Raw genomic sequence first — 25,949 nt, forward strand, 5'->3', positions numbered from 1 at the left:
TCCATCTCCAGGGATTGGAAGAATGACATCTTCGTCTATCAGGAGGACGATAATTTATGGAATTTAATGATAGAATTCTTCCCTTCCTAAACTACTTGTTCATTAGAGTTCATTGCACAATTGCTCATAATCATGAAGGTATGGTATTCTGCAGTTTCAATAATTCAATTAAAATGGGTGCAGTGATGTTAAGTCCCTCAATTCATAGAGTTTGTATTGAGCCATTTTGACACATCACTATTTGCGTTATCCTGTAGAAGGAGGACCAATGTTTTACTTTCTTTCTTCGAACACAAAATTTTTTCCACTGTACGATGAATTGCACAGAGTGCTGTAATTATTTATGCCAGTAGAAAATGTTTTATTTTATTTTTTCACATGTGACTGAATAAAAGTGAGTTATTTCAAGAACAACGTGAAAGATGTTGTTGTTGTTCACAGTACACTTCAATGAATCGTATTTATAAGAGGCGATCAAAGAGTTTCCGTTCGACGGGCGTATAGTACTAAATAGGGATTCCAATCAGGAAAAATCGCCGGGAGCATTGAGACACTCATACCACCGACGTACCAGGTTGAAGTTCTCCGTTTGTTAAAACACCGTGTCTATAACCGCCTGTTGCACATCCTCATCCAACAGGAAGCGTCGACTCTGACAATGATGTCGAGATCCATTGCTAGCGCACGAATGGTTATGCGCTGGTCCGCCCTGATCACCCATCCACCGCCCGTTTGTTGTTGTCCGTAATGGATGAGGCTGGCCTCCCAGATCGACCCGCGTCTTGCATCGAAACGCGACCCGCACGGAACTTGGTGCACCGTTCCACAACGTGGAACACAATTTTCATTCTCCAATGGTTGTCCATCGGTGTTTCTCCGTCGGCAGCCAAGAACAGAATAACGGCACGTTGGTCCTGTTTGGACGCATTTGGCAATAATGTCGCCATAGTTCAGGTGGCCGCATTTAACGCAGGCACCTCGGCATGATTGCCACACTAATCCCTTTGCCTACATGTCCGTGCTTATATACCCGCATTGGAGTCGCGCTAGGTTGCATGTCTGCTGCAGAAACGTCCTCAGTAGGAAACTCTTTTATTACGTATTATATCTTTGTAAATTCCCAGAAGAAATTATAATTACAATTCTATTTTATATTTTATGAAATTTCAAAATGATAATAATAGTTTTCTAACATTAATACTATATACAATTTTTGTACAATATTCAAGTCCATTACTCAGAAAATTAACAACTACTGGGTCTTGATAAATATAAGCATGTGTTTGAAATATTTCTCCTCTTCCTCCTTTTGCCCATCCACCCATTTCAATGATTTCTTCTGTTGAGGAAATGGTCTGTTTCGTGACATTCTTAACCAAGTAAGCCTACCTTCAGATAACCGTGCATAACCCATGCCTTCATGACTGGGGTCTTTAATGATGACTATATTCATATAATGAAACAAGTCAAAGTTTCGCTACTTATTGACATTTATTCTTATAATTTAAATTAACCCTACAGTACAATGCGTCATGTATCAGATATGATACATACCATTTAACTGCGTAGAATTCAATGTCAAGACCCTTATTGCTGTTAATGCGCATTGTATCTTCTCTGACACATTCTTCGTATCAACATAGCTCACGCTTTTTGTCACTGGAATGCAGGTCGAATACAATACGTGTTTTCGCGTGTTAGTTGAGAAGGAAACAATGAAATGTGCTGTACTACTGCGAATTGTGACGTTATGGTGTTGTGAATAATTTATTTTACTCAACACAAAATTGCGTATTTCAATTTCAGATGATTTCTAAGTACAGTTTTGCATACAGGAAGAGTTGCACCCTAATCATGTCTCGTAGTATTGATATTATTTGTTTGTATCAGATCTGCTGACAATGGATCGCACGTATAGTGATGAAGAGTTAGTGACTTTGCTAGCAAACTGGGATGAAAGTGAAGATGATATACATAATTCAGACATTGAAGATGAAGATTATTTAGGACTGAGAAACGTACCGGGTGATGATGAAGTGTTCGATATTTAACACATGTCATTGGTAATTACGGAAACATAGAATGAAGACAGTTTACCATGTCCGTCTAGCGGTTTATTTTCGGGAGAGTGTGTGTGCAGGATGGGACAGAATAATTCCATGTGATTTTGAAGAAAATACAGTATATGGGGTAGATGGGGTTTAACCGGGTTCTATAGTGCATCAGTGTGATAGAGGTTTCGTGGCTGATGGAAACTGACCAAATGAACACAACCTTGATCCTCAGGGAACTTCAGATGACACGCATCAAAGACTGAAAAGTGAGAAGAAATCCAAATACATAGACCGTTCAAAGTGGAGTGGAGGAAAGATAATTTGCAAGTTGATGACGAAACAATGAAATTTCAGGCCAAACTATTATCTTCAGAACTCATGAATCTCGAAATACCAACCTAATTTTTTCGGTATTTTATTTCAGATGACATTGTGGAGATGATTGGTTTAGGATCTAATTTGTATTCTGTGCAGAACGATCCCAGCAAACCAGCTAATTTGACTAAAGAAGACATTATGAAATTCGTAGGAATTTGCCAGTGCTCATCACTTGTACATCTTCCAAATGTACGCAATTACTGGAGCGTCGACAGAATTAGGGATTGCATGAGTCAGAAACAGTTTGAGAGAATTTGAATCGTTTGTTTCAGAAACGACACTTCTCCAACGTACCAAATTGTTCAGAAAACAGGAAAAACTGTCTGTAGTGTGTAATGTCACTACTATCCTTCCGATATTTATTATGCTTATTCTACTGTTGAAATGACTATGACAGACAGGTTGTTTGTATGAATTAGTCCAATACGTTCCTTTACAGACTTTGTTGAAAATGGTGGAGACGTGCTGTTTCTGCAACAAACACCATTAATGAGAATATAAGGAAGTGTAACATTGATTTTAACGTCATTTCAGTTTCAAAAGGAACTGTATTTGTACTGAGGAAATACAATGTTTAAACCCATTATTTAATAGTTATTTGTAAGACTTACTCATTTGGACATATTATGATTAGACCACATTGTATAGAAAAATAAAAAGAATACTCCTTTTATGTCCCTTTCCAAAGTTCAAAATATATAAAAAACAAAACAACACAATATAATACAATTAACATGTAAGTTTCTTATCTTTGAACAATGCTTCTCACTTCTATTGCGCTGATGTTGTTCATGCAAACAGTTCATTATAAAACTCATGGTTTTCTTTTGGTATGTAAGATTCCAACTTCTTTATGCCTGCTAATTTCTTTTCATTTAATGGAACACAGTCTTGTGGATAATATAGTCTAGTTGGTAACACAGGGAGACGGGTTGCAGAAATAAGCAACTTGAAAGTCCACCAATACAGTATTTTCCTAAGACATGATTTGCTTCATACAGAAACTCCATAAACTGATTTATATGAAACGCGACTTTTGCATCTCTTTTCACACCTCTTCCTAGCGACTCAAGTGAAAGAACTGACACAATTACTTTGTGAAGCGGGCTGGTTTGAAGTAAAAACAACACCTCTCCAGGATAAGTGTTCTTTCTGCACAAAACGGAAACGTTCATTCGCGACTGACAGGCAGAGATATTATGGTAGAAGTGTTTTGTTCTGCACAAAATGGTAGCCCTTCGTGCATTAATCATGGCAGTATTAATAACTCATATAGTGTCAAAAAGTGGAGAAGTGCTGTTTCTGCAACAAACGATTCATTTGCAGATACATACATTTCAACAATACTGATGAAATGGTAGCAAAAATGATCCAGAGTATGATTGTTTACATAAAAATGGGACTTTTATTGAACATTTGAACAAAAGTTTCAGCTCTGCTCCATTCGAGCTAGATTTCTGCGTGGAACAACTGTGTGCAACAAAGGCCAGAAGTTACATGAAGCAGTACCTCCCAATGAAACCTCACAGGTGGAGTTATAAGATTTATATATTCTCAGTGATGTGTGTGGCTATTCCTATAAGTTTGAAATCTTTTCCGGTCAGGAGAATAACGAAAATTTTGCCTGCTAACCGAACCAGATCTTGGAGCAAGTGGAAATGTCGTAGCCCGATTCATGCGAGATGTTCCTCCAGAGGGAAATCACAGAATCTATTTTGACAATTACTATACCAGCATTGAACTGATGTTGTTTCTGGCAAGGAAGTGAATTCATTCTCTTGGCACAGCAAGACGAAACAGAGTTTCGAACTGCAGACTACCTTCCGACAAAGAACTCAACAAACTTGAACGTGGATTCAGCACTGGGTCGAGAATGTTGACCGCACATCGGTGATATGGAAGGACAATTAATCTGTGTTAGTCTTCCTTTGGCTTTTGTTGAGAATAAAACTGTAAGAGTACAATGTCCTGCCCTGATAACTGTTTATAACCGACATAAGGGTGGCGTGGACTTGTTAGACAGCTTGATGGGACGGTATAAAATCAACATGAGGACCAGAAAATGGTACATCAGATTGTTCTACCACTTAATTGATCTTACGGTAGTCAATGATTGGCTCCTGTACAGAAGTGTGTGTAAGGAGAAAAATATTTCTGAATTGCTGCGTCTGGCTAACTTCAAAGCTAAAATTGCGTACTGCGTCTGCAACTACGGGCGATCGAGTGGATGGAAGAGGGGTCGTCGTCGTTACCTGGTTGATGTGGCAATTGAAGAGAAGAAGAAGAGGGATCTAGCAGCACATGTTCCTCCATCTGATGTCAGAATTGATAATGTTGCCCACTGGCCATCATATGAAGACACTCGACAGAGGTGTAAAATGCCGAACTGTAAGAGCTTCACGTTTATCAAATGTTCCAAATGTGCTGTTCACCTCTGTCTCGACAAAACAACTGTTTTAAGAAATTTCATAGTTAGAACAGCTATTGTAAGGGCAGAGTGACCTTAAAACTGAATTGGTTGAAGATGTGTGAAAAGTGGCACTAATGTGCATTGTGTCAGATTTGCTACAAATTTAAAATTTAAAATATTTCTTGTGTTTTTTGTACATAGATTTTTAAAAGTATTTTTACAGTGTTTAACAACCATTTCTCCAGTGAAAAATACAATTTTTAGAATAATTTTAAAAAGTGAGTACTGTAGGGTTAAAGAAAAATATTTCAAGGAATTGTTTTAACTGTTAGTAGATGGGAACAATTTCGAAAATCATATAAAGTCAACAAACTTACAACTACCTATTTTTGTCGGGTCGGTCGAAACTGGCTATGAAAATCGCCAGGAGCTGAATCCAGGCCTCTTAGACTTATAAACACAGTGAAGGAGGCACGTGCCAAAGAAATAATAACAAAATAACGCAGATCTTGGGATAATTAAATGAAACACATTTATTAGTAGAAGCAGGGAAGTATTCGGGAGATAGTAGGTTCGAACCCCACTGTCGGCAGCCCTGAAAGTGGTTTTCCGTGTTTTCCCATTTTCACACCAGGCAAATGCTGGGGCTGTACCTTAATTAAGGCCACGGCCGCTTCCTTCCCACTCCTAGCCCTTCCCTGTCCCATCGTCGCCACAAGATCTATTTGTGTCGGTGCGGCGTAAAACAACTAGCAAAAAAAAAAGAAGCAGGGAAGAAATCAGTTCCAGAATGGCGTAAAAGAATAAATAAATATGGGTATGGGAAGTCATTTACACACATAAATGATGTACAACAGCGGTCCATTGAAACGAAGTGTTACACAATCTCATATTTCTTTTATACGCTTTAAGAAAGCCCGGTAGAGGAATCTGTTTAGTAATATAATATTTCTCTCACAACACAGTGAGCACAGCGCTTAAGATCAGACTCAAAGCATTTCCCTCTCGAAATAGGAAAAATAATTCTCCCGAGGTCATCAGAATCGCGAATCACTTCTTTTTATATAACAATCTCCATGGAGATTAAAATCCGAACAAAATCAAAGATGCCGACGAAATCAAGACCGGCTGAAAAGAACTATCATGGAACATAAATAAGTTTAAAAAAATGTTGCCATAGCTACCAGAAATAAATGAACACGCGGCAGAAAGGCGTAAACATGAGGTTAAAATCCAAAACAAATAGATAAATTGGGTAGGAAGGCCAGAAATGAAAGTAAGAAAAAATGAGAACAATTATAATAATAAATAATAGCTATACTAGCAGTTTCCCGCTGGCTCCACCTGCAATGTATAAAGTATGGTGTTGTTCGTTACTATCCTCACGGATGTATTTGCAAAGTTTCGAGTTAATGAAATAAAGCACATGATCTGCTGTGGTAATAGAATGTAATATTATGCCAATAAAATACTTGAAATTACATCACACAAAAAAATAGAATTAAACGTTCCTTGAAGCAACACTACGCGCCGAACTGTTAAAAAGTCCTTCAAAGTTCTTTGTCATGAAGACAAATGTACTCATAAAATTTCTCAGAATATACCATTTAAGTAGTTATTACCTCAAAAGAAAGCGCTTGATCCACTGAGTGTTTTTGACCAAAAAGAACTGCGTACCTCAATTATAACCAAATATATGATTGCTTCAAAGTGAAAAAAAGAAAAAATCAAATAATTTGAGGAAGGCGGAAGTTAAGTGATTTACTGTACCTGATGACAAATCCCTGCATGAATGCCTTTCAGTTAAAAAAATGAAGGAAATCGACGGGGTAGAATGGCCGGACTGACTGACTTTAGTTTTCATCTTTTTCTGCCGCTTTTCTCACAGCAGTGGGGTCGCGGGTGAGAACTGTGTCGCACATGTGGATTTCGCCATGGCCGGATACCCTTCCTGACGCGAACCCTGTATGGAGAGATGTAATCACTATTGCGTGTTTCTGTGGTGGTTGGTAGTGTAGTGTGTTGTCTGAATATAAAGAGGAAAGTTTTGGGACAAACACAAACTCGCAGTCCCCGGGCCAGAATAATTAATCAGAGGTGATTAAAATCCCCGACCCAGCCGGGAATCGAACCCGGGACCCTCTGAACCGAAGGCTTCAACGCTGACCATTCAGCCAATGAGTCGGACTGTCTTTAGTTTTCATAATTTTTTAAAATATATAGATACTGAAAAGTAGCCTAGGCCCGGTAATCACACCACACTCACGCATACACATAGAGATGATCATATGAAGTATAAAGTACAAGAGTACCAGGACACACAACGACAAGAATCGTGCAGCATTAAATGCTTCTGTCAACGGCTCATGAGTTCGATCTAAAAGCACAGATCAGAAAACTGGATTGCCACAAAGCGCGCAAGGCACACCCAGTCAGAACACACAACGTAAACAACTTACTCGCTGCATAACACGTATTGATATCGTGCAGAAACACGAACCTGATCAAACAGCGACAAAAAAAAAAAAAAAAAAACAATGTAGGGCACTAACTCGAGACGAGACATCGACGATAAAGAACATTTTTTTGCTAGGGGCTTTACGTCGCACGGACACAGATAGGTCTTATGGCGACGATGGGACAGGCCTAGGAGTTGGAAGGAAGCGGCCGTGGCCTTAATTAAGGTTCAGCTTCAGCATTTGCCTGGTGTGAAAATGGGAAACTACGGAAAACCATCTTCGGGGCTGCTGACAGTGGGATTCGAACCCACTATCTCCCGGATGCAAGCTCACAGCCGCGCGCCTCTACCCGCACGGCCAACTCGCCCGGTACGGAAAAAATTTAAAAAAGTCTGCAACCAAACACAGGAACCAAGGGCCTTCGGAGGGCATAAGCATTAGGCCAGTCTTCTCTTTATGCCAGAAACCACTGATACGTGTAGGGCGATCAGAGGAGGAAAGCATTAAGTCAATGACTTGTTGTCTTTCAGCGCGTGATGGCATCTCAGACGGTTGAGGCTCTGGCCTTCCGACCCCAACTTGGCAGGTTCTATCTTGGCTCGGTCCGGTGGATTTAAAGGTGCTCAGATACGTCAGCCTCGTGTCAGCAGATTTACTGGCACGTAACGAAACTCCTGTGGGACAAAATTCCGGCACTTCGGTGTCTCTGAAAACCGAAAAATCATTAGTGGGACATAAAGCCAATAACATTATTATTTCATTTCAGTGCTATATTCTTCGCTTAATGTTCTCCGCATGTTACTTTACTTCGCGGTAATTCCTGGTTGCACATTGTTTACTTTGGAGAATCTAATTTGAAACATGTTACTTGGGGATTATGTCTCCCGAAAGGAAAAGACAAGACAATCTTCACAAGAAAATCATAAATGGAGCTAACAGAAAAGATTTACCCTACACAAACTGCTGTAGGAGAAACATCAATGAAAAGAAAACAAGTGAAGATTGCAAGTTAGTAAAGACAGCCTAAGTGACCAGAAGTGGACACATATGGCAAATGAAAGGGAGTCGGTGTAACGTTCCCTGTCATGAGCGACGTTGTAAATTATTTCTGTACAGGATTTAGATGCTGTCAATGTTACAAATACATTTTTAGACAAAATATCATGAGAAACATTCATTATGGATGGCATTATGCCATATTAAACTGACAGCGGTGCTGAAAGGCATTAAGTCACTTTTTCAAAATTGATTCTGGAAATCATTTATGAAATTAAAATCGGCCTTCCACCAACAAAAATATAACATGAGCAGCTTCCCCACGATGTAGAACATAAATATAGTGTTTCTCTTATGTTCTGTTCTGGTAATAATATTTTTTTTTCTCTCGAAACGAATTGAAAACTGACTTAATACTTTTAATCTCCGGCCGATTCAATTAGAAAACTCAGTGTATGAGATGCCACCATACCGGTCAGCAGCAAAGGACTTACGTGGAGAATAACTGTACTTGTTTGCAGTTGGAAAAATACTGAATTCAGGAAAATACCTGTGGCAATCTGTCACTAATGACGTACAACAGAAGGTAGGGAAGGAACTTAGGGGACACCAGGAAAGATAACAGCGTGATCATACTAGCCTCCAACTGGTAGACCTAAAATGTATAGTAGACAAGGCACACCTGGGTCCACGGGACCCATATATATTTTTATTTCATTAAGAAAACACCAAACCACTGGGTGATATTTAAACATTGAAAATTAAATAATGGTTTACTATTACTTTCCAGAAACCATGTTAGTTACTTCTGGTTACCTTATACAGAAGTTATATGAAAATATAATTAAGAAAGAAAATCGTAAAATGTGAAAAATATACAAAAAAGTAATATTTATCCGGATACATATTTAGTCATACTGGACAAATGAAAATGTTCATTTAACCCCCCGGTGGGCGCGCGGCCGCACTCAGTGCGACAAATTCGTTTGTTTTCACTTTGCTGATGAACGTAGTTATTTGCCGCCTTGGGAGCCAACGTATGCTATTACCACTAGGTTTCAACTCAATTGATCGCTCATCTGTCTCTTGTGAGTCATCTATGAGGTGTTGAAGTTGACAGGTACCATGACGCCTCACTGAGTGAAGCTCGCGTCCACTCTAATAACAGTTTTTTTCACACTTGTTGTATGAGTGTTCACTCCGTGTGTGCTTGTTTCATAGATCGTCCGTTGTGATACAAGTATGTTTCGTATAACTGTTCTCGCTGTGAACGCTCCAATATTATTTTTCACAACGGCAAATATGTTCCAGATCTATTTCTTTTCAGTAACTGTGCGTGTAACCGAGAGGACATTCCATCACGTTTTTCTTCTCAGTTCGAAGGTAATTTTCATAATCTTCCTGATCAATGGGGACTACGCGCCTTTACAGCTGGATATTTGGCACCTACGTGGCATGCTCCGTATAAATCGACGGCGGTCACGTTGTGGTATCAAGTCCCATTCTTCAATAAGAGCCTGTTCGAAGTCTTGGAGAGTCTGTGGTGGAACAGGGCGCCCACGAATACTTCTGTCAAGCCTATCCCACACATGCTCGATGGGATCAAGGTCGGGACTCACTGCTGGCCATTCCATCTCTTGAATGTCCAGTTCTCGCAAGACAGCTCTGGTGATGCGCGTTACATGAGCCCTGGCATTGTTGTGCATGAGTACGAATTCAGGGCCAACACCGTATGCAGCAACCAACACATGCTGTAGCAGTATCTGATCGATGTGCCCCGCAGCGGTAAGCTTACCACGGACGATGACAAGATCCGTACGGCCATCAATACTGATGCCACGCCACACCATCACAGAACCTTGTTCGAATCGATCGTCTTCCTGGACAACATTTGGCATGTATTGCTCACCACGGCGTCTCCATACACCTTGACGTCCATTACGCGGTGTCATGGGAAATCTGGACTCGTCTGTAAACAACACAGGTCTCCATTGGCGAAGTTGCCAGTTGACGTAGGTACGGGCGAACAGGAGACGAGCTGCGCGATGTTGCTGCGTTAAACGGCGCACTCGAACAGGACGTCTGAGTCGTAAGGACACTTCTCTTAACCTGTTCCTTACTGTCTGGTCAGACACCGTGACTCCAGTGACCCTCCTGAGGTCTTGTTGCAGTTCTTTCGCAGTTGCTGAACGACGCTGCGGCGCACAGATGGTCAGATATCAGTCATCCTGTGGGGTTTTCATGCGTTCACGACCTTGTCTAACCCTCCTTGTGAACTGGCCTGTCTCATTGTAGCCATTCCACAAGCGTTCGATAACTGACAGAGAGATATCGAGATCCACAACAACACGACGAAAAGTCCATCCTTCCTGGATCAAAGTGATGGCCCTTGCGACTTGAACCTCGTTATGCCTCATTGGATGTGCTGGTTTACGTACAACGTGCTCAAATGACCGCAGTAGTCTGTGTAACTTCACAACGACACACGAACGCACCGCTATTCACTTTGTTTTGAGGGGTCACCTGACGTTGAATGCATGACCACGCCTACAGATGGAGTATAACTTCGATTTGACATACCCTGAGTAGCTAAGGTCTCAAGGTGTGCTGTACGACCATTGGAACCCTATCTACCAAATTAACGTTCACATACCAGACGTTACAAAACATGCTCCCCTAATTTTTTCTGTACTGTGTATTAACTGCTTCATTTTACCATCCGGCCACTCATATACATCCAAAAGTAAAATTCTATGATCAAAATTATATTCAATATTTTTTTTGAAATTTGTATGATAATAATAACAATAATAATAATAATAATAATAATAATAATGTTATTTTCTTTACGTCTAACTGACTACTTTTACGGTTTTCGGAGACGCGGAGGTGCTGGAATTTAGTCCCGCGGGAGTTCTTCTAGGTGCGAGTAAATTTACCGACACGAGGCTGACGTATTTGTGCATCCTCGAACACCACCGGACTGAGCCAGGATCGAAACTGCCAAGTTAGATATAGAAGGCCAGTGCTTCAACCGTCTGAGCCATTCAGCCCGGCTTTTCAATTTGCAAATTGGTTTGTTAATTTAACTGTTGCTTGAGATTTTTACCTGAACGGCGGAGGCTGACAAAACACAGTGAATGTTCAAAGACTAAGTTCGTCTTTGTCTGCTACGAGGCAGCACGGGCCTATTTTGTGACAGGCAAACCTCAAAGGACGAGCAGGTAAAATAAAAGTTGGAGTCTTCCGTGTATGAAAGGCTTTCAATATTTGTTCAAACAAGTACGTAAAGAGCCTCTGAAGAGAAGTGCGAATACAGTCACAGCCTTCTATCTATTATACATCGAACAGACAGGCCACACCATTCAAGAAGTTTTCAGTATAAATAGAGAACGTCTTTGGATTTGACGTAAAGTTAAAAGTCATTCATAGAAAACGTGCTGTATGTAGAAATGACAGTGCTACAATGCTCCGCTTTTCCTCAGACAGAGAGAGGGAGAGAGAGAGAGAGAGAGAGAGAGAGAGTCGTATTGGTAAATCTGAGATGTCTTATTGCTTGACAAAGTCTCCAGAGCAAGAAGGAAATATGCTGCATCTCCTTCACTTCCATTTCTCGTGTCTGGTGACTCCGTGCACTAGGGGTAGGGCTCTTAATATTCCAATACAACGCGATTACTATTTTTCCACAGCAATCAATATCTGGGTGCCATTGTCACTGAACAACTTGATCCCGAGAAAGAAGTGAAACAGAGGATAGCAATAGCACGAAAAATATTTACAAAAAATGAAATCTTTCTTTTGCAATGACTACTTAAATTTAAAACTTAGACAGAGGATGGTCAAGTGCTATATATGGTCAGCCTTGCTATATGGTGTGGAAACATGGACTCTCAAGAACATATCAGTGAAACGCTTGGAAGCCTCTGAAATGTGGATCCACCGTAGGATGCTCAGAATTTCGTGGGTTGCACGACTAACGAACCAAGAAGTACTCAGAAGGGCAAGAGCAAGTCGGGAACTCGTTCAAACAATAAAACTCCGCAAGATCTCTTACCTTGGCCACATCCTTAGAAATGACCGTTACCTCATCTTACAGCGGATTGTACAAGGCAAAATACAGGGTCGAAGAGGTGTCGGGAGGAGGCGAACATCATAGCTTGGAAACATCAAAGAATGGACTGGAATTCACAGTGTTGAAAGACTTTTCCACCTAGCTAGAGATCGTTCTGCATTCGCCACAGTGATCGCCAACGTCAGGGGGACCTGATACGGTACTATGAAGAAGAAGAAGAAGAATAAATTAGAAGAGTAAGCAAACGATAGCGTTTCAAAAGATGGTATTTTGCCCCTCTGATACATCCATCATGTAGTAATTTTTATGAGGTACCTATTTAGTACAATTGTTTTGAAATTTTGGCTGAGTGATGGCATTTTATTTCATAATCTAGGCAGTTAGTGCCACTAATAACAAAGCGTTTCTCAGATGAGTTCTTCTCAATTCTATCTCTGCACCGTGTGTCTGAATATGAATGTCATTTTAAAATATTTAGTGGTATATTTCAAACGGAGCTAAATTGTTAGCGTGCTGCCTTCGGTCACAGGGGTCCCGGGTTCGATTCCCGGCAGGGTCGGGAATTTTAACCATAATTAGGTAATTCCGCTGGCATGGGGGCTGGGTGTATGTGTCGTCTTCATCATCATTTCATCCTCATCTTGACGCGCAGGTCGCCTACGTGTGTCAAATCAAAAGACTTGCATGTGGCGAGCCGAACTAGTCCTCGGACATTCCCGGCACTAAAAGCCATACGCCATTTCATTTTCTTCACTGACGGTGATTAGCAAAATTTACTGAAATGTAACATTAGTCACGTCAACAAGTATATGTATGTATGCTAATTGCTTTACGTCGCACCGTCTTATGGCGACGATGGGACAGGAAAGGCCTAGGAATGGGAAGGAAGCGGCCGTGGCCTTAATTAAGGTACAGTCTCAACATTTGCCTGGTGGGAAAATGGGAAACCACGGAAAACCATCTTCAGGGCTACTAACAGTGGGGTTCGAACCCACTATCTCCCGGATGCGAGCTCAGCGCATCAAGAAGTGATTGTCTGATTAATGCATTACTTAATCTTTCAAGAAACCATTTCATGTACAAGGGACATATGCATCCCATTTGTTATTTATTCTACAGTTCACGTATTTTAGGCACATGAACCTACACAGAGCATAAGTTAACGACGAATAAATCTGGTAGTTGCTATTGTCGCTTGTGTTGACCTTATTGATTCTTAACACTGTCATCAAATTATTGAATATACAGTATATGTTATTGGTCAATGTGAATGTTCTGCATTATTGAGAATTTTTTCTATGTTGGACGATGTATTATACGCTGAAATAATTTGGCAACTAATAGGGTTTTAGAGTGTATTGCAATTTTTTAGGCCAAAATGCATACGCATCAGAGTAGCGTTACAAAAATGTTGCAAAGTTTGGGCTGGGAAGATTTGGGAGAAAGAAGACGAGCTGCCCGACTAAGTGGTATGTTCCGAGCTGTCAGTGGAGAGATGGCGTGGAATGACATCAGTAGACGAATAACTTTGAGTGGGGTCTTTAAAAGTAGGAAAGATCACAATATGGAATTCAAGAGGGCAAATTGAGAGAAATATTCGTTTATAGGAAGTGGAGTTAGGGATTGGAATAACTTACCAAGGGAGATGTTCAATAAATTTCTAATTTCTTTACAATCATTTAAGAAAAGGCTAGGGAAACAACAGCTAGGGAATCTGCCAACTGGGCGACTGCCCTAAATGCAGATCAGTATTGATTGATTGATTGATTGATTGAACTTCTCTAAATTCTAAACACAGTTACATATTGGAACACCGATGTTCCTGTGTACCACAATGATGAATAACTTTCAATTTGAAGATTAGTAAACGGAGATGTGTGTGTGTGAGTGTATGTATGTGTCCGTGAAGATTCGTAGATTAGTTTTTAAAACCACATAACATGTATTTTATGTTTATTAGGTAATGACCCAAAACGTACGATTGAACACTGCCCAAATGGTACGAGGTAATTGTTTCTTAATGTTTTTAGGGAAATGTCATGAAAACGTGAATTTATTGTAAACGATGAGGAACTAGTGCAGTTTTGCCGGTGAGATGAACACATTATAAGAGAGCGTCCTGAAGTGCTATATTCTTCTCCATGAAAAATTTGAAATCAAAGAATATGCCGATTCGTGTAAATTCTGATCCTAAAGTACATTCTGAATATGAAAACAATTCTGGACCTTCCAAGGGCATTATTGTACCCGATTTGAAATCGTCGAGGCGTTACCAGCAAAGGAGTACGGGAAAGCCCTATTTTCAACATGAAAAAAGTGGTTGTGTACCTAAACCCATTGACGTTTTCCGTTCTGTAGAGTACTTCAGCGTGCTGGTTGACAACATACACTGCTGTGTAAAACTTAAGGACGAAAGTAACTTTCGCATGTTGTGTCACTGCCAAGTAACATAGCTCTATGAAACTTGAGCCATGCATAGGAAGAACTGCTACAGTATGGTACGGTAGGCAACTGAAAGGAATATGCTATGAGACGAACAGAAATGACACTTTTATACAGAGATAATAAATTACACCTAAGTCACTGCGACTCATGATGGTCTCCTGGACATCACAAAAGAAAGGACGTGGTTCTTAAAAGAATGTGTGATCTTCACGGACAGCGATGCATGCTCTACAACGTGTTCCCATGCTGGCCAGAAGATTGGTAGGGAGTTGTTGTGGTAGAGCGTTCCATTCCACCACCAGCGTAATACGTCTGCCCAATATGTCCCACAAGTGCAGGCTAGTCCATTCGTCAAATATCCTCCCTTACCAAGAGCTTCTCCACCTGCACTGCTCGATGCCGTCGTGGATTGTCATCCACAAAAACGAAGTCAAGGCCGAGTGCACCCCTGAAAAGATGCACATCGAGAAGGAATACACTGTCTCAATAACGTTGACTGGTGAGTGCACCCCGTGTAAAGATTTAGAGGTCGGTACGCCCATGCAACATTATGCCTCCCCACACCATAACAACGGACCACCAAAATGATCATGTTCAACAATGTTCCTGGGTGCATTACGTGTTCTCACCTCTCGCCATATGAGGGTACGTCTGTAATCACTACTCAGACTGAATCTGCTCTCATCTGAGAAGATCACGTGACCCCACTCCTCGTCCGTCCAGACCTGATGCTCGCAAACCTTACCGTCGATTTGCGGGTGTCAGCGGAATACGCGTAATGGTCGTTGGGCAAACAGACCGCCCCCATGCAGTTGCCGTGCCACTGTGGAGCGAGAGATTGGGTGACTTACAGTCCTGTTAAATATGGTTGCAATTGCACCCGCTGTTTGACGTGAGTTTCTTTTTGCCAGTTGCACAATGTACAATGTAGCAGTCATCTGCTGCTGCAGTTAACGATAATCGACCCCCTCCTCCCCTTCGGTCAGCAGTGCATGTGGTTCGAAATGCTCTCCATACACGTGATACAATGCTGTGAGCAATACCAGACTCCTGGGCTGCACTCGTCACACTTCGTCCTTCTTTCACTATCCCGATGATGCTTTCCCGTGTGATGTCACGAAAATGTTGACAGCGGGCCATGCTGTAATCAATAACGCAACCACAGCGCATCATAACAAATCGCCCATTGTCTCACACTCTCTTGTCCCGATCCTTCAACTGCCTCATTTTGTGGGGCCAGACCAATTTGACGCTATAGTCGCGCGGACTGCACGCCAGGTTTCTATGCACGTGTGGGAGACCTCTGGCAACATGTTGTCGCACTTTCATTCATTTCCACCGAGTAGTTGATATGCTATGTGGCTTTATTTATCTATCCCTTCCTTAAGTTTTGTACATCAGTGTAGTTAAGGAAGCTACTCGTTATGCCCCATAAATGGACGCTGTTTATAATGTTACCAATGCAAAATTGACAGCCTTTACAGGCATGAATATAACCATGAGTTATCACATCGTTCCATAATTAGATTTTATAGACCAACTGAACGCGATTGATCAGTTCCGGCTGGTTTTCGATCACGGTGACAGTGAGATGGATTATTCATGTGAAAATACATATTGTGTCGTTAACCTTTCACTTCAGCACCCAAAAAGGAGCTAGGTTATTCCAGCGACACCAAACCGGGGTAAGTAGAATACATATTATTATTATTATTATTATTATTATTATTATTATTATTATTATTATTATTGAGACGAAGTTATCTTTACGTCATTCTGTTTTTGAGGCAGATTTTGCTGTATGGGTGGCCTCTGCAGAAAGTAACTGGAATGAGGAGATAAAGCTAAGTTCGAAATGAACTTAATGTGTGTAGAAACCGACTTCAGTGGTGTGGTCATGTGAAACGGATGGAGGAGAACAAATTATCTAGGAGAATAATGACTCGAGTATGGTGGGTAAGGGAAGCAGAGGGAGACTATGAAGAAGATGGTTAGACTTAGCGCTTAATGATGCAAATATAAAAGGTAGAACTAAACGGGTCCATGAAGCTAGTGGCAAACAGAGGATTGTGGAAAAGCATATTTAATTCATAGAGCTTGCAGACTGAATGGCGAAAGGCACATATGTATTTACTTACTTTTCTTTTGTTGCGGTGTCTGCCATTTTATTGTAAGGCCTTGAGAGTAGCAAGTTAGCCTGGCTCCGGCCGCGAGGGACGTTACCGAGTTAGGGCCTCGCTGTTTACTGTGCAGCAACCAATCAGGAACGAGCCAGACGCACAAGGCTAGCCCTCTCTGCGACTATTCCGTTACGTCAGTGGGGACTCCCGGAGGTGGGAGAAAGAACCAGAAGTTGAACGCAGATCAATCGGAATTTAAAAATTGCATTATACAGTAAGTTAAAATTAATTAGTTACAAAAACACTGTTACTTGAAGTACCTGGTTGTTGGTTATATTTTGTCAGGCTAGAGAATAATGAGTAAAATAAGACGTGTAATATTTTCAATGCAATTGAATGTATGGTTGCACTTAACACTAAAGTTCATAGCCCCCATTACTCAGTATCACTGTTTCATGTTACTTACACGAAACTCAAATATGTCAATGAAATTAAGTGAATGCCTAGATAAGTTTTGATAATTGGTCATGGAAGCCCACCTTGTACACAAAAGCAATCACATAAATAAGCCATATTCTGTTCAATACGATTTAGAGAATAGAATGGGGAAGAGGGCTGCAGTAAATGAAGAAAACAACCCTTAAGCACATTCGGTGCAATTCTTTTTTCTAACAGAAGACTGACTTACAGAATACTTAATTGTTCCTCCGCTGTGCGTTTTCGAGGGAATGCAATGAATTCTTGCTTTGTGACTACGCGTATCGACATTTATTCTTTAATCTACATACGGTTTGGTTTTGAAGGTTGAAAGACTTGAACATGCATTCTAAATTAATATAAATATTACACTTTCATATTTTCTCTGCTTACTTAATCTGTGAAGGACAGATCTATCAAAGTGTATTCATCTGTGCAAGTTTGTAAAATTACTCTTTTAGACAACACTGCTGGTACAATCACTTTTCAAAGAAATTGTTTGTTACATCCTTGCAATTTTGTTCATACTTTATGTCGGTTGACATTCTTTCCCTATATGGACGTGCCGAAGTGCGAGGTATCATAACAACTGCCGTGAATGCTGCTACAAATACATGACTCACTTGACATCCAATGTGAAGCCTCTTACCTCCCGGAACACAAAGCATGAATAAGGAAAAAACAATTGCAAATTTTATTCTGTCAAATCTCGAATACGATTCGTTGGCATACCTGCTTTTCTCTTTGTTTCATTGTTCTCTAATCAGCCCTGCAGGTCGAACTACAATTTTGAAACACCGTGTGAGTTATAAGGCTGGGTTTCTAAGCAGCTCTGTTTGCTTTTCTAATTAAATTTTAATATATTACTTGTGTTTCATTTAAAATTGTTACTATCATCTTAAGAATTCTTGAAATGGTTATTCCGTTTAAAACTGTTGAATCCCTCCATTCAGTCATTAATTATATTCGTACAAATGATATTTCATTTATGTTCTGCTCCTCCTTCGTAATAACTTTCACTAACTTCCCGCTTGTAGTAACATTATACTTACATTAACAAAAACTTCAATGAAGTAGATCTCTTCCATCTTCTTCACAAGTGAAATATTTGAGACGTGCTTCCTGCATACCATTAACATCAGTCTTAATTTATACACTCTTCCTGAACAAGCGCGTTCTTAATTCATATTTGCATCTTCCACTTCAATCTCTTCATTCAAGTCCATAAATTATCATTTTTATTCATCAACCCGATGTTTGCAATAGCTTTATTTCCCTCTTCTCATTACCTACAACACCAAGGAGGAACTAGGAGTATTACAATATAATTGCTGTTATAATTGACTTTTAGTAGTCTTCTCTTCAGAATGATATTGTAAACTGAAACTCGTGTAAGAAGATGATGAAACGATGTATATTACAAAAGAGGCAAAGGGGATAGTAGAGTTAAGATTTATTACCCGCAAAATATCAAGGTCTTATTGAAATATTATGACAACAAAGCGAACTGGAAAGTTGGTGGCATGATCAATTTATGGAACATTATTGGAAATCAGTTTACTTATTTCTAGCACAGAATGTATCTCGTATAAGAGCTATGTTTATTAGGCCTGTTTGCCTGTTCCACTGCCGTCTGCTCACCCGTTCGGATTGTACCCATACTTTTTACACATCCTTTAAATTCGTAGTACATACCTATAGCACATAATATTAATTTTAAATGACTCTAACGATCATACTTTAACCCTCAAGGAATAAAATAAACACGCCAACAATGAAACCGAAAAATAACTTGAAAATCAGCAAATATTATGTCAAGTTAAATATTTAAATCGAACTTATTCTTGTCATCAAACATCCTTTAATTCTGTATAGTCATTATTTTTGAACATTTGATTTATGTATGACAAAAATAAATAATACATTATAATCTTAAGTGAAATCCCTGTGGTGTAGTGGTGAGTGTGATAAGCTGCCAACCCGAAGGCCCGGGGGTTCGATTCCCAGCTCTGCCACGAAATTTGGAAAGTGGTACGAGAGCTGGAACAGGGTCCACTCAGCCTCGGGAGGTCAACTTAGTAGAGAGGGATTCGATTCTCTCCTCAGCCTTCTTCGAAATGGTTTTCCGTGGTGTCCCACTTCTCCTCTGGGCAAATGCCGAGATGATAACTAACTTAAGGCCACGGCTGCTTCCTTACCTCTTCCTTGTCTATCCCTTCCAAGTCTACCATCGCCCCCAGGGGACCCCTCTTCAGCATAGCAGGTGAGGCCACTTGGGCGAGGTACTGGTTCTCTTCCCAAGTTGTATCCCCACGACCCAAATTCTCCAGGACACTGCCCTTGAAGCGCTAGAGGTGGGATCCCTTGCTGAGCCTGAGGGAAAACCAACCCTGGAGTCAAAACGGATTAAGAAAGAAAGAAAGAAAGAAAAAAGAAAGAAAGAAAGAAAGAAAGAAAGAAAGAAAGAAAGATTAAACAATTAATTGCAAGTTATTTTTAAATGGAACACAATATTTTTATCAACAAACATCCTTTAATTTTGTATATGATTCTTAGTCATTATTTTTTAACATTTGATTTATGTCGAATAAAAATAAATAATGAAGTGTAATCGTGAAATCCAACGGCAATGACTGACGTACCGTAACTCATGAATGCTGCAGAAGAAAGGTAATTGACCATTCTCCTCATGGCGCTGCAGCAAGCAATGGTCGATGACTCCGATGTTTAGGACTTTGATAGATGCTCATCATCATCATCATCATCATCATCATCATCATCATCATCATCATCATCATCATGGATCAGTAGTAGAGTGACTGTTGCTTACGGGAGAGGTAGTCGGAATGTTTAAGAGCGAGGGAAACGTTCTTTCAGCACTTCATGTCATATGATGTCAGCTTTTAAAACATTTATAGTGACTCATTAACAATAGGTATTAAGTAAACCTAACGGGCTGCCTGGCCACGGCAGTAAAGGTGTACTCGGTTCACCCGGAAGGACTTGGATTCAATTCCGCTTCAGGAATAAAAAAAATAAAAAATAAAAAAGGAAACGAAATTTCCACTTCCGGAGGTGCCCACAGCCGTGAGGTTCACTCGGCCTACATCAAAAAATCAGTACCAGGTTGATTCCTCAGGGTAAAGACAACCGAGCGTAAAGCTAACCACTCTACCCACCAAGTGCTGAGGTTACGGATAGAGGAAGCCTTTACCTTCCATTCCTCTAAGGGCCTTCATGGAGATGACTTTGACTTTTATTAAGTAAATCTATGCAATAAGTCACCCTTCAGAGTTCGAGTTCTAATGCCTTCTGGTAGAGGAAAACAGAATGACGGAAGTGAGCGTAGTCAGCTTAAATGACGTAAAATAAAATGTCTGTAAATGGTAGTCGAGATCATATTGTTATTATTAGTATTCAGATTGATGATCTCACGGCCTGAATTAATAGTCATGATAATTATCCAGGTCTACGGCTAAATGATCAGCGATCTGGCCTTCGATTCAGAGGGCTTCGGTTTGATTCTCGGCCGCGCCGAGGATTTTAACTGCGTATGGTTAATTCCTCCGGCTCGGGGCAGAGGGTTTTTGTTTGTCTGAAAACTAATTTTCATCTACATTTAACACACCACACTGACAAACACCGCAGAAGAAACGCAATAGTGAACACATCCCTCTATGTGGGGTTGCCATGATGATCATCCGGCCGTAAGAGTGGCTAAATTCACAAGTGCCGAGTTCGATTAATCGAAAAAAGGCCAGACCTGGATGCAGAAGATGATGATAATGATTATGGTGATGTTGCTTGTTGTTTAAACGTGCCTAACCTGGAAGAAGACAATGAATAAACAGATTAATAGACATTACAACCTTTCTGCTTTTACTGTGTGAAAGAAATAAACCGAGAGAATTAGACACGTTCCGCGAAGTCTTTGCTCCGCATCCTCAGAAGAGAAACTCGCCTAAGACGGTTCCAGCAATGAGGGTTTGAATTGTCCGTACACCTGAGCTAGTGTCTAACGATTGAATGATACTCTCGTTCATCACTAGATTGTACTCCGAGTGGAAACTGATATCGCCAGCTTTACACTAAAGCAGATGCTTCATGTTTATACGTCCGCGAGTTGCAGAATAGGACAATACAAGGTTATCAGACTAATCCAAGATGAGGGGTGGGAGGATCAGAGGAATATATCCAAAAAATAAAAATGAGTATAACGGAAGACAAGTAAACACATTTTAGGCAAAAACTCAAAAGATTATCATGTCTATTATTATTATTATTATTATTATTATTATTATTATTATTATTATTTTGCTAGGGGCTTTACGTCGCACCGACACAGATAGGTCTTATGGCGACGATGGGAGAGGAAAGGCCTAGGAGTTGGAAGGAAGCGGCCGTGGCCTTAATTAAGGTACAGCCCCAGCATTTGCCTGGTGTGAAAATGGGAAACCGCGGAAAACCATCTTCAGGGCTGCCGATAGTGGGATTCGAACCTACTATCTCCCGGATGCAAGCTCACAGCCGCGCGCCTCTACGCGCACGGCCAACTCGTCCGGTATTTTTATTATTATTATTATTATTATTATTATTATTATTATTTTATTATTATTATTATTATTATTATTATTATATTATTATTATTACTATTATTATAATTACTTTCACAACGCTGTACCCAACTAAGAGTGCGATTGAACTTGTTTAGCAGATGAATCCGCTTTCTTCTTTTCTCAAAATCTCTTCAACCTCTAACTATGATTTTTCTCCGTTCTTCCGTCTAAGCAGTGTTGGTTTTATTCTTGGCTTTTCCAGTAAAGTAATGTTTGTTCACCAATGTCCTAAGACTAGGCCTGTTCCATGTCTGTTATGCTAATTTCTTGAAGGTGTTTCGATTATCCAATTATTCTTGACTTTCAGAGAGGAGACGTGATTAAATATTATTTTAGCAAGTCATTCAATGGCGATTCTTTGAACATGGCCATAGAATTATTATTATTATTATTATTATTATTATTATTATTATTATTATTATTATTATTATTATTATTATTATTCATCGTTAGGGCCGCTAAGGACCGTGAGATATCAACTGTTTGTCTTCTTGCGGGCCCACTAGCTTTTTATCCCGTCGGATTGTTCTTTCTTCCATGCATCATAATGGACATGCTTCAGTTGAGTTGAGACTTCTTCTTGATGAACCTGTCCAAGTTTCTGTTTGAGTGGTGCTCGGAGTTGAATGTCTGTTTCCGTGATTTCATACTTTAAATGATCCTTATCGATTTCTACCAACCAAAGAGGAATCGAATTCAAACTTCTGAAATAGGATAACAAAAGTTAACAGATTCTTTCAGCTGGCGATCTGAAGAGATGAGCATAATGAGTTATCCTTCTTTTCCAGACTATGCTTGATATCTTTTCGGCGTGGGCGTATATTTCTAAGTGGCTCCGAAGTCTGTAAACCTCATCTTTGAGGTTGGGACCAAGAATTTTTCGGATAATTCTCCTGTCCTTAATTGCCAGTTCTTCAAGGAGGCTATGTGTTCGAAGAGTTAAATATTCTGCTGCATGTAATGCTTCAGGTATATTTACAGTTTGATAATGCATAATTTTGCATTATTATTATTATTATTATTATTATTATTATTATTATTATTATTATTATTATTATTACACTGGCGAAGAAATCCAATCATCATGAAATAAGGAATGTAGAATACGGAAATTCTGGCAATATATTTGTCGACGCAACATATTTAATTGATTAAAGGTACAAGACTACAGGTTAATATCCACGCGAGAAAAGCCATCGCAAATGTGCCATGCTGGTCCAATAATAACCGGTGTAATCGCTTGACTGTTGAATACACGCATGAAAACATGCATGCATCGTGTCGTACAAGTGCCGGGTGTAAGCTTGTGGGATGGTGTTCCACCCCTATTGTACTTCGTCGGTCAATAGAGGGACGGTTAATGCCGGTTGTTGATGACGCTGGAGTTGTCGTCCAATGGTGTCCCATACCTGCTCGATTGGGGACAGATCGGGAGATTGAGAAGGCCAAGGCAACATGTCGATAATCCGTAGAGCATGTTGGGTTGCAACAGAGGTATGGGGGCGTGCATTATCCTGTTTGAAAACACCCCCGGGAATGCTGTTCATGAATGGCAGCACAACAGGTCGAATCACCAGACGGACGTACACATCTGCAGTCAGGGTGTGTGGGATAACCACGAGAGTGTTCCTGCTGTCTTAGGAAATTGCTCCCCAGACCGGAACTCCCGGTGTAGATCCAGTGTGTCGACGCCGCAGACAGGTGGAACGCAGGCGCTCACCTGGCCTCCTCCTAACCAACACACGGCCATCACTGGCACCAAGGCAAAACCGGCTTTCATCGGAAGACACACCGGACCTCTTCCCCATCTTCCAGTGAGCCCTCGCTTGATACCACTGAAGTCGCAGACGGTGGTGGTTTGGGGTAACTGGAATGCACGCCGCATGGCGTCTGGCTTGGAACTGTCCTCTAAGTGAATTCGAATTTTAGTTGCTTCATTGTAGTGCCAACTGCCTCTCAAATTGCTGCTTCAGACGCAGTTCGCTGAGCCACAGCCATACGCCGAATACGGCGTTCCTCCCTCTCGGTGGTGCCACGGGGACGTCCGGAGTCCAGTCTTCTTGCGAGCGTACTTTCTCGTTACCATTGCTGACAGCACGCATGTACAGTGGAGACATTCCTGCCAAGTCGTTCTACAAGAGCGCGGAAGGAAAATCCACCTTCACGTAGCCCTATTATACAGCCTCGTTCGACCACAGTGAGCTGTTGATACTGGCCTCTTCGTCGTCGTAAAGGCATTCTTGACCCACTCACAGTCACTCCGTCCAATCTGAGAGGTAACTAACGCTCTCGCACAGTGCAGCCCACCGGGCGAGTTGGCCGTGCGCGTAGAGGCGCGCGGCTGTTAGCTTGCATCCGGGAGATAGTAGGTTCGAATCCCACTATCGGCAGCCCTGAAAATGGTTTTCCGTGGTTTCCCATTTTCACACCAGGCAAATGCTGGGGCTGTACCTTAATTAAGGCCACGGCCGCTTCCTTCCAGCTCCTAGGCCATTCCTATCCCATCGTCGCCATAAGACCTATCTGTGTCGGCGCGACGTAAAGCCCCTAGCAAAAAAAAAAAAAAAAAAAAAAACAGTGCAGCCCGTATTTAAAGCAAACCTGATGTGCAACGTCATGGGGCCGCTACTAGCGCCACGTTGATGCGACTTGCGGCAAATTTGAATCAACGTCTTTCAGATGTACAAACACGCCTGCCAACGTTCGTTAATCTAGCACAACCCCTTCTTGGCATTTGGATATATTTTCCGCCAGTGTATTATTGTGTTCATCAAGATAGTCAATCCTGCACTACATTATTCTAAAATTGCTCTGTTACATCGTATGGAGAAATAGGCAACAATGCATTTTTAGTCGTACTGATATCCTCCATGTTTGGAACGTTAATGGAAAATCATCATCATTATAGTGCGCAATCCTATACTACAAGATGTGTGAAATGTTTTTATCAACTTTACAGGAAGCAGTAAATTGTTTGTTCTTCACTACAGCATGTGGTGTGTATTGCAGGGCACCATGGATACTGCTAGCGTCGAAGTAGTTTGAACTCTTTTGCATTCTATGTCATGAACGTAAAGCATAACAAGGTTTCTCTTTCTTACAGGAGACAGTGGATGCTAGGCTCAATTCTTTGTAAACTAGTGCCGATGCTCCAAGGAACCAACATCATGGTGTCCATAGGCACCATCACAGTTATTGCACTCGACCGATATTTCACCATAGTGCGACGTTCGCGGGAGGACGCCAGTAGTAACCGACGGCGGGTTGTGCTGTCCATCGCACTCGTATGGCTGCTGTCGGCAATCGCTGCATCACCGATGTGTTTCTTCCAGGTATGACATTGAATTTACAGCTGAGTCTTACGGAGTTCATGTACACATTTTGAAATAAGTAAGCCTAATTTTATCCAAAATATTTCCTTGAATTGTACCATTTATGTCTATAAATGTATAAAATACGGTTCTCTACTCCGCTGGACTTCGGTTCACAAAGCTATGGGTTCGATTGACAGTCAGTTAGAGAGGTAAAACTGTCTATAGTTCATTCATCTGACACGGGGCTAGGTGTTTGCGTTCATCTCAATACACTTATTTTCAACACACCTGCTGCACACCTCCATATAGGGTTGGCATCAAGAAGGGCACCCGGCCGTAAACCTTTGCCAAATCCGCATGAAGTGCCAACCCTAATAAACTGGAAATAAGGCCGGAAGAATAAGACATTTACAAAATGGCAGATGAAGTTGATGTTCCAAAATTTGCAGTAGTAAGTTAGAACTACCGTCTGCCTGTGAAGTGCGACTCCATGGATGCCATACACCACATGAACTTGACGCCACCACCTTGTTCAGAGCACACTTTCGTTGCGCGAGTTGATTCAGGGTGCGTCAATTCCTTGGATGGCACTCAGGTGAAAATGACGG

At 40.9% G+C, this 25,949-nt stretch overlaps 1 protein-coding gene across 1 annotated transcript in view; it reads left to right on the top strand.

Moving 5' to 3' along the window:
• The window catches only part of LOC136877750 (neuropeptide F receptor), a 367,240-nt gene that overhangs the window by 176,048 nt on the left and 165,243 nt on the right, over positions 1 to 25,949 (top strand). The window contains exon 2 of the mRNA XM_067151957.2: positions 25,131 to 25,359. Coding sequence (XP_067008058.2) covers positions 25,131 to 25,359 — 229 coding nt within the window. The remainder of the gene's footprint in view (positions 1 to 25,130; positions 25,360 to 25,949) is intronic.

This window comes from Anabrus simplex, chromosome 7 (genome assembly GCF_040414725.1).
Source record: "Anabrus simplex isolate iqAnaSimp1 chromosome 7, ASM4041472v1, whole genome shotgun sequence".
Taxonomy (NCBI): domain Eukaryota; kingdom Metazoa; phylum Arthropoda; class Insecta; order Orthoptera; family Tettigoniidae; genus Anabrus; species Anabrus simplex.